At 40.9% G+C, this 10,401-nt stretch overlaps 1 protein-coding gene across 3 annotated transcripts in view; it reads left to right on the plus strand.

Moving 5' to 3' along the window:
* The window catches only part of LOC117251962 (talin-2), a 120,145-nt gene extending 109,744 nt beyond the window's left edge, over positions 1-10,401 (plus strand). For 2 of the 3 annotated variants that reach the window (XM_078160862.1, XM_078160870.1), the window contains 8 exons: positions 476-661; positions 818-925; positions 1,246-1,351; positions 2,944-3,068; positions 5,552-5,740; positions 5,833-6,015; positions 6,131-6,256; positions 7,453-10,401. In XM_078160862.1, the coding sequence (XP_078016988.1) occupies positions 476-661; positions 818-925; positions 1,246-1,351; positions 2,944-3,068; positions 5,552-5,740; positions 5,833-6,015; positions 6,131-6,256; positions 7,453-7,581 (1,152 nt within the window). In that variant the 3' untranslated portion in view covers positions 7,582-10,401. The remainder of the gene's footprint in view (positions 1-475; positions 662-817; positions 926-1,245; positions 1,352-2,943; positions 3,069-5,551; positions 5,741-5,832; positions 6,016-6,130; positions 6,257-7,452) is intronic. The other variant, XM_078160872.1, reaches the window with a different exon arrangement.

Genomic DNA, 10,401 nt, shown 5'->3' on the forward strand with positions numbered 1-10,401 from the left:
TGAAGTCTTAAGCCCTGTTGGCACGGGACTAGTATCACCTGGGGATCTCTCTTTGAACACACAGTTACACAGCGTGGAGACCCATTCGCAGAAAGAACAAGCTCAAATCCATCAGAAGAGTGTTAGACTGGATGTGTCAGTTAATCTTACCTCGATGGCATCTGGTTAATTGAAAAATAAAGACTCTTTGTGAGGTCTGATCCAGTCTTCTTAGTGATTTTTAGGCTGTCATAGTACTTTCTTTGCATATAGTCCAGCCTTGACATCTAATTGGGGGCATGATGTCAGTAAATTTGAGTAAAATACAGATTATGCTCATCCCATGCAAATGAGCTGAAACACAGACATAGGGAGGGTAATGACTAAATCAAAGATCTGATTAGTTTTCTTATATTGGAGATGTTGTTTTTATGAGTCTCCCAATAAAATTTGTATACCGCCTGTTAATGACACCCACACACTTTGTCATCCCCAGGTGTTTCAATCCAGGGATGCTCCCAACAAGACGACCACACCTGAGGAGTTCATTCGCATGACTAAGGGCATCACCATGGCAACTGCTAAGGCAGTGGCTGCAGGGAATTCTGCCCGGCAGGAGGACATCATCCATACAGCCAACCTCAGTCGCAAGGCTATATCAGACATGCTCAGCACCTGCAAGGTTCTTTTTTCTACCTTACCAATAGAAAAAAACCCATACATGTATAATGTCTGAATGTCTTAATGATGTATAAGATCTATACATAATATATTTACACATAAAAGGAAAATATAAAGTTCCTGTTGAATCTGGAGCGTACATGTTCTTGTCTTTCAGCAAGCAGCATACCATCCAGAGGTCAGTGAGGAGGTGAAGAACAGAGCACTCATGTTTGGATCAGAGTGTACAACTGGTTACATTGATCTACTGGAACAAGTGCTACTGGTAGGTTTAACATCATAACATAAATTGTCTCCTTCAATGTCTCTCTACATCTCTTTCATAATGCTCACAGTGAAATATTCAAACCCAAAGAGGCTGTATTTTTTTTACATAAACTGGAATAATTTTAGATTTTGCTTATGGTTCATTTTATATGAATTTCTCTGCTGCTCAGCCTGACACTTTGGTATCTTTAGAAATTTCGGGACATTAAGGTAACCTTTGATACAGTTTTGTGGTTTTAAATGTTGCTTGAAAACAATGTAGTAAAGACAGACTCACTGTGTGTGTGTGTGTGTGTGTGTGTGTGTTTGTGTGTGTAGGTGCTGCAGAAGCCAACTGCAGATCAGAAGCAGCAGCTGGCAGCTTGCTCCAAACGAGTAGCAGGAGCTGTCACAGAGCTCATCCAGACCGCTGAGGCCATGAAAGGTAACAGCCCACACACACACACACTCCACACACTTCATGCACTGACTCCTTTCACAGTGTAAAATCTGATGAACTCAAATCTACACTGAACAAAAATATGAACACATTTTGGTTTAAATTAAAGATCTAAGGCTTTATCTATGCACATAAAGAAACAATCTCTCAAATTTTGGTCCCAAATTTGTTAAAATCTGTGTTAGTGAGAAATCCATCTACCTGACAGGTGTGGCGAATCAAGACGCTGAATAAACAGCATCACTATTAAACACGTGCCTCGGGATGACCTCAGTGAAAGGCCACTGTAACATGTGCAGTTTTATCACAGAACACAATGCCACAGATGTTGCAAGATTTTAGGGGGCATCCCATTGGCATGCTGACCACAGGAATGTCCATCAGAGCGAGAATTTGGCTGTACATCCAGCCATCTGCACAACCGCAGACCACTTGTAACAACACCAGCCCAGGCTCTCCACATCCAGCGTCTTTACCTGCAAGATCATCTAACCAAACCCCCAAACTGATGAATAACTGGTTTGCATAATCAAAGAATGTCCACACAAAATGTTTCAGGAAAGCTTATGTGCATGCTTGTCAATCTCACCAGGGTCTTCACCTGACTGTAGTTCATCGTCATAACTGACTTAAGTGGGCAACTGCTCTCCTCCGATGGCCTCAAAATCTTCTCTTCACAAATGAATCTAGTTTGACCAAAGAAATGCACACTTGTAGCCCTAGTCATGTGAAATCCATAGTTTATAAAGCTTGATAAATTATTTTTTTCAAGGTAAAACTGTAAATTTTGGAGCGCTTTTTATTGTGACCATCCTGAAGGCACACCTTAGTAGTAAAAATGCTGTTCATCCAGCATCACAATATACCACACCTGTCCCACACCAGGTGGATCATCTTGGTGAAGCAGAAGTGCTCACTAACATGAATTTTAACAAATTTGTGCACAAAAATGGTAGGGAAAACAATGTGTTGGGTTTATATTTTTGTTCAGTGTACATCTATAACTTATTTCTTTACTAATGAAACTTCCAACACAATCTGTCATGTTTATAATCCCTAGTAGGAGGCTACTACATCTTTAAGAGAATGTGCTTTTAATTTCCCAAATAACAGCAAAACCTTCCTTTAAACCAACTTTTGGTAATACCCCTGTCCTCTCTCTCTTGCCACAGATGGAGGTAAGTTAGCATTGTTTTCTGAACTGTGACTTATTTCACCAGTTGTGAGCTGTCCGACACCTTCTCTCCTCAGCACTAACATTGATTCATTTTGAAATCCAGCTGCTGTCAGGCTTCTCAAGTACATTGAGTCAGCTCCATCCATCGCGCTTCATTTTATGTGCTGTCTCATTTTGAATAAATCACTCCATCTTCATTGCAGTGAATGGCAGTTTGTGGTCTCCATCAGCTATGCATGGGATGCAGTGAAATGTGGCACTCTTTTTTTTTTCTCAGTATGATCACAGTGTTGTTCTTGTTGTGTGGCATGATCTTTTGACACACCACTTTGTGAAGTATTTTTTATTTTTTTTTTATTTTTTTATAAATCTTAATTGCGTGTGTGCATGCACATCTCAGGTTCAGAGTGGGTAGACCCAGAGGATCCGACGGTGATTGCAGAAACAGAGCTGCTTGGAGCAGCGGCATCCATCGAAGCGGCAGCTAAGAAGCTGGAGCAGCTCAAACCTCGAGCTAAGCCCAAGGTGGGTGACCACATGCCTGATAACTCACTGCGACTTCGTCAGTGTATGGGGAAGGACAGGAGATAGTGATTCCACTCCAGTGTTGTTTCTAAAGGAGCTGCAGAGCAGTACAAGAAGATGGCTTTGCTCTGTTTTCAAAACTTTAAAGGGACAGTTCACCCCAAAATCAAAGATATATATGTTTCCTCTTACGTGCTGTGCTCTTTATCACTTTAGATTGTTTTGCTGTGAGTTGCAGCATGTTGGAGATATCAGCCATAGAGATGTCTGCTGTCTCTTGAATATAGTGGAACTAGATGGCACTCAGCTTGTCGTGCTCAAAGGACCAAAATAATATATTTGAGAAAGTCAACAGCAGTGTCTCTTTCCGGAAATCATGACCCTGTTACTCAAGATAATCCACAGACCTTGTTGTGGACAGTTTCCACAGAGCTACACCTGCCAAACCTATCATCACGCAGCGCCAAAGGAAGTGTGCATCTACTCATGGACGTGAGGCTCATGCTTGTGTGCAAGGTGTAAACATAAATGGCGTTCTCCTCGCCTGAGCTGTAATGTTAGCTTTCCCAGTGGCGCTAGGTGAGCTAGCAGTAGATATACAGGCTTCCCTCTGAGCGGTGATACAGTTTGCAATATCTCCAACACTCAACAACTCGTACCATATCAACCTAGATCAAAAGAAAGCAACAAAGATAAGAGGAAAAATTATAAATTGGATTTTGAGGTGAACTCTCCCTTTAATGCTACAAGACCATAACTGCATTAGAGGCTTTTCTAACTACAAAAGGAAATGTTCATTATGAGGTCATGACTCAGAAACACAGGCTTTCATTACAAAAGTAATGTAAACTTAAAGACAATAGGCAGAAAGGGAAGACATTAGCCAATCCTTTAGTGAAAGAAGTAACATCACAACGTTGAAACGGTCTACTTCAAGTAAAAGTCCTGCATTCAGAATGTCACATTAGTAAAGTACAGATTTATCATTAGCAAAATATACTTTAGTATAAAAAGTAATGGCCTCCTTTTTAAAGTGTGATTTTATTATGTCCTTATTTAGGGAGTTCTTCTTCTTCTTCTTCTTCTTCTTCTCATTATTATTATTATTATTATTATTATTATTATTATTATTATTATTATGGATGCATTAAGAAAAATTGACCTGCTTTATGTACTGTTGAGTAGTATGTCTCAGATCCCTTACCTAAATAAAGTACCAATACAACAGTATAAAAATACTCCATTACATACATAAGTAAAATTCCAGCATTCAGACATTTTCTTTAGTGAAAATACAGAAATATAAAGTGTATATTGGACAGTTTTCCTGTGAACCTACGTTTTGAAGTGTGACTTTATCAATGTTATGCTGCCGGTCTGTAAACATCTCTATGCTGTTGTTTGTGGTTTATATTCCAGTTTCAGTGTTAATGTTGAGCATGTGATTTCACAGTAACAAACTGAAACATTTTTTACATTCACAGAAAGGGTGCTCTGTGTCTCGTGCTGTCTCCTCCCTGTTTACATATTTCCATCAAATTTTCTTTGACCCTGATTTAAGATCACGACGTCACCAGAATCTCTTAATTTGAACCTCCCATAACAATCACAGACACTCACCTTTTACCCATCATTAGCTGTACATTCCCATCAGAGTCTGACTTCATGAGTTTTATCTCTGATACTTCCCTCACTATCGAACTGAAAACTCGCCAAAACCATACTATATTATCATTAGCCATATTCCCTTCTTCCATACAACACATCTGCCATGTTTCCCCCTCCTCCTCCTCCTCCTCCCATCATCTGTCCATCTGTGGTAGTTCCAGCTAAAGCCTGTCCCAGTTTATGTCCTCTGGCTCCCAGTTAAACCCTCCCCTCCTTCCCTTCCTGCCCCCACCACCGGAGGCCTTCTTTGCAGGGCTCTGTCTGATATGTTTGATATATTAGGTTGTTATTCAGTCCCAACTATATATCAAACATATTCCTACAGTGTCCCGCTCTGTCTACAGACTTGTGGTGTGAATGTGTTTGTGCGTGAAAACGTGTGTGTGTGTGTGAGTGTGTGTGTATGTGCGTGTTTGTTTAAAAGGGCAGACATGAGTGTGATTGGATGTGTAATACTGACAGATAATCTTTGTGCAGAGTCTTGTCTTTTTGGTTGCATCTAGCTCCTTATCAGTTTTGTTTAAAAAAGATGCTTTGTAACTGACTGTGTGAAGCTTTTGGAAGTCATCTTTTGTTTCTTATAGTCACCCAATGTGTCACTATTGATGGGAAAGTCATAAATCAGATGCAACTTTTCCCATCTCAAAGTAAAAGTTCTCTCAGTGGCTCTAAACTGAGTCGACCAGAGTCACATTGAGGAGCGATCAGCGATGATGCGACGTGGCATTTCACTTTAAATCCTAGTGGTGCTCAAGTTAAGAAACTTTAGCCTTGTGAAGGATCTTGTCTGACTGATTGGTCTCCTTCCCCCTCAGCAGGCGGACGAGACGCTGAACTTCGAGGAGCAGATCCTGGAGGCAGCCAAGTCCATCGCCGCGGCCACCAGCGCTTTGGTCAAATCAGCCTCGGCTGCCCAGAGAGAGCTGGTGGCCCAGGGCAAAGTGGGCCTCATCCCTGCCAACGCTGTGGACGACGGACAGTGGTCCCAGGGGCTCATCTCTGCTGTAAGTGTGTATTGAAGGGCCGTCTTACTCAGCTTACAGTCTGAAGCACAACTCTGCTAACAAACATTTTCTTCTCTTATTTTCCCCTCCAGGCACGTATGGTAGCTGCAGCAACCAGCAACCTGTGTGAGGCAGCCAACGCCTCCGTGCAAGGCCATGCAAGTGAGGAGAAGCTCATCTCTTCGGCCAAACAGGTGGCAGCCTCCACCGCTCAGCTGCTGGTGGCCTGTAAGGTGAAGGCTGACCAGGACTCTGAGGCCATGAGGAGACTACAGGTGCAGTACAGACATACTTAAAATAAGATACCAGCATTCAGTTCAGCTGCTTTAAAAACTAGTTGTCATAACATGTTGCTATTGGCTGTTGTCAACTGATCTCCTGATTTAATAGATTGCTGGGAATGCAGTAAAGAAGGCATCAGACAACTTGGTGCGGGCCGCTCAGAAGGCAGCGTTCGACAAAGCAGATGAAGACAACGTGGTGGTCAAGACCAAGTTTGTGGGTGGAATAGCACAGGTAAGCACATTGAGCAGCATTAAATTCTTGAATCATCTTTGCCACACTGTCACAGTTTGCTGTGCACTGACATGTGCCAGCATTGATTAGACGCCTCTAAGAAATATTGACCAACATCTGAAACACCCTCAGCTCACCCCTTTTTGTCTTCATGTTTTTAGTATTCTCAGACAATATATCATTTCTCATCTTTATCCAGTACTTGTGTCCATACTGTATTTGTAAATTTAGAAATGTGGGAATTAAGCTTAGCACACCTGCATGCACACACAAACACACTCATTCTTTTGTTAATACTTAGCCTACTATAAGTATATGTGACTGCAGAGTTGACTAACAGTGTAAGGGTAAGTTCAGTATTTTTCAACCTCAGCCGTGTTTTTGTGTCTAAATGACTAATGGGAGCAACAACTTGTAAAATTGGTCCAGTATTGAGCGAGAGTGCTGCAGCTGGCAGCAGTGAAACAGACTGCAATGTCACCCACTCAGGGCATATGACACCATCAATTTCCGTCAACTGAAAGTGCTTGTTTTTGCCACTGACATTTTTGCCACGGATAATTATTCTATGTGTTTGACAACTATGGAAAGCATCCCTACAGAGACAGACCTCTTGTTAAAGAGTATGATCCTTTTTGTTGAACCAGATACAGCCCCAAAATCTCTATCACAAAACACATCAGACTCCATTAAATAAACAGTCATTTTGGCGTGTATAGAGCCGGCATATTTTCACATCTAACAGGGTGAATTACGGGTTTTATTTCAGTCAAACCAGAGTTGGTGATTGTTGGAACAGTGGAAAGATGATGGTTTTTGTGAGTTTTATTTTGTCTCTGTCGACTTTAAACTGTAAATAGACTGCACTTGTACTTTTCTAGTCTTCTGACCACTCCGAGCGCAAAAAGGTCTATCTCTATCCTTTCCAGAGTTTGTCAGACATTTAGAATAATAATCTTGTCAGTGGCAAAAATAAGCACTTTTAGTGGATGTAAAATGAAGGTGCCAACATGTCCTCAGTGGTTACATTACAGCCTGTTTCACCGTTTACCAGACCAGTTTCAGAAATTGTTCTTCCTATGAGTCATTTGGACACAAACACATGAGAAAATAGGGTCCAGGTTGAAAAACACCGAATTTACCCTTTAAATGTTAAATGCTTTGAATTAAAAAAAATTCTGTGTGTGTCTGTTTAGATCATTGCGGCCCAGGAGGAGATGCTGAGGAAAGAGAGAGAGCTGGAAGAAGCCAGGAAGAAACTGGCTCAGATCAGGCAGCAGCAGTACAAGTTCCTGCCCACCGAACTACGAGAGGACAACAACTAAGCATTCAAACTCGCCATCACTGCTGCTGCATACACCTGAAGCAGTGCGAAGAGCACATCTGAATTTTGCGTTGCGAGTTTGTGTCCTTGTCACGGCACACTTGAACAGGTACGTGGCCTACAGCGACGTCAGATATGTAGTGACTGATGTAACAAACCAGTAATGCCCAAGTTTGCAGTGAGTCCACATCACACGGGAAGATCTCAAAGTCATCTACTTGCAAGTTTGAAATACTACTGTATGGAACTGACTACTTTCTGGAAACAACCTAAAGATTGTGGTGGTTCGACTGAAGAACTGCTTTTTGTCCTCATGTATAGCATTAAAACTACTTTGAATGATCCAGTCTGAACCAGAATGTGACATGTTGGGACAAACAGCACAGCTCACACGCTCTCATGTTTGCCCATAAGCTACAGTTTCTTTTTTTGTTGTTGTTGTTGTTTTACAAATTGCAGCTCTAGTTCATAAACTTCTAAGATGAAGGAATGATTGTATTGCCGTTCATGTGATATAGCCATTTAACTGCAGCGCCACTCAGAGAGCAAAAAAGATTTCAGCTCGGTACTCTGATATTGTATGAATGTCAGCCTTTATGCTCCAATTTGGCACCTTAATATCTGTTAAAATCATGTGACGTGTCTTGACTTACATCCAGTGGTCATAACCCTAAGGAAGGCGGGATGCTTGGTAGTGTTTCATACTGTAAATCTCAACAACAGAGAGCTGTTTGTAGGAATCCTTCTTTAAATTAGACAGTGATATAAGCATCTGCTTTCTTTTTGTCATTTTCTTTATGCGGATATAGATGGGCTATACACACAATGTGTTTTTAAGGTGCAACAAACTCTACATGTTTGTCTAAGCTCTTCAGTATAGGTGTCATCACTTGCAGCCAGTCAGACTCAAGTGGAATGTTTAACATTACCATGTGAATGCTTTTCTACACAGGAATACATATTACCATAGAAGGAACGTTTATTACTCTCGAGTATTTTTAGCAGAGAAGGGTCACAAATGGTCTCACTAACTTACCGCCACTCGCAGAGCCTGTGGTCAGGTATCTTCCCCAATCCCCAATCCTTCAAACATCTTTTTTTATTCCTTATCATTTCAGGTATTGAGACGTACATACAGTATAAACACAATCTGATCATGATGCAATAACATGGATGGTGCTTTAGGGGGCAGTATTTGTTTCCCTTCCACCATGCAAACTTACAGTAATAATACAGGAGATGATGTTGTATAACTGACTGCTTATTTTACTTTTTAAGAATATGAGGTTAGAGTAACCGGGCAAGTCGATTGGCTACAACGTCATGCAAATTGAAAATACCTGTAAATATCTCAGACGTCTTGAATAAGTTGAATGCCGTGCAGTGCCGCTTCTGTGCTTTGTCTGATGGTTACTGCTCCCTGGAGATTTACATTGGCAATACTCACTCACTGCCAGGGTTTGATTTAAGTCCATTCACATGCAAATCTATAAATCCGGAAAGCAGCAAAAACCTAAATCTGAGTTAACTGTAACAAATAAAAATTTTAAGAATTGACGTTAACATAAGAAGTGGATTGAAAGTGAAGTGACTGCAACACTAATCACTGCAGTTCATCTCCTTTTTTTTCATCCATAAGCCTTTGACTTTAAGGGTGCTCTGTGCTACTTTACTGAATACACCACTTGCTGCAATAGAAGAACCTTTTTTTTTTTTTTTGTTTACCGAGTTTGATTGTAGTGTGTTTGGTTCCTCCGTCTTACTTTACGGGCGGTGTTTCAATATTAAACTACAGTATATCGTAAGATTAGGTCCTGCTGTGAAAATGCATGGCTTTGTGCTTCAGATGCATCTCTTTGTTTATACAGCGACAGAGTTAACGTTGATGCACTGAGTGATTCTGACCTCCACGTACAAGACAGTATACCATAGCAAACGGCTAAAGACAGTCACTTTTGGGTTTTTTTAACAGTTGGGGCTGAATGCAGAGGTGTTTTCTGACATTGCATTTTGTGTGTGAGTGTGAGAGGGCGGGGCGGGAGGGGTCCACTACTCATCAGTCAAGTCTGTAGTGTTATTATTAGTGCCTTAGTCCGTAGCCCATACAGTGTCTGATCTGCTTGAGTAACAGCTTCACCTCATCGGTCAGTAGAAGGTACTGGACAAGCAGTTTGTTTGGGAATGTAGGTTCATGTCTGTGGGGGTTTTTTCTAACTGTAGTTGTCCCACTTGTTAACGTACTGTTCCTCCAAGTGCTGAACTTCATCCCCTCTATCTTTCTCTTTACTTCATCTGCCACATGTAAGGCCTTTGGGGATGACAGAGGAACTGTCCGCCAGTCAAAAAAATGTGTCGCTGTTTAAAATGTACCATCACTATACAGTATATATATATATATAAGTATGTATATTATATATATATGGACACGATTTGTACTGCATTCCATGGGCATGTACCACAGTGCTTCTAAACTACGACAGGCTGGAGATTTTGGTCTGTCAACTGCTTTATTGTACGTTATGAAGTCACTGAATTTTTAAGGACTGGCTTTCTTTTTTTCCTCCTCGTGCTTTTAAGCCTCTATGAAAGATAAATGTGATAAGAACATTTCAATATATCTGTCACCATGACAATGTCGTGACGCATTTCAATGATGTGGAGTAATTGAAGTGGTCCGTACGTTCTTCCCTTCCCTTAACTGAAATCAAATTATGAAGTTACTACAGTAAAGATAAGTGATAACATACGATATAAAAGATATTTATCTGGCCTCAATAAAACTATTTTTTGTATTCACTGAAAATAAAGCATTTCAATGTAA

This window comes from Epinephelus lanceolatus, chromosome 2 (assembly GCF_041903045.1).
Source record: "Epinephelus lanceolatus isolate andai-2023 chromosome 2, ASM4190304v1, whole genome shotgun sequence".
Lineage (NCBI taxonomy): Eukaryota > Metazoa > Chordata > Actinopteri > Perciformes > Serranidae > Epinephelus > Epinephelus lanceolatus.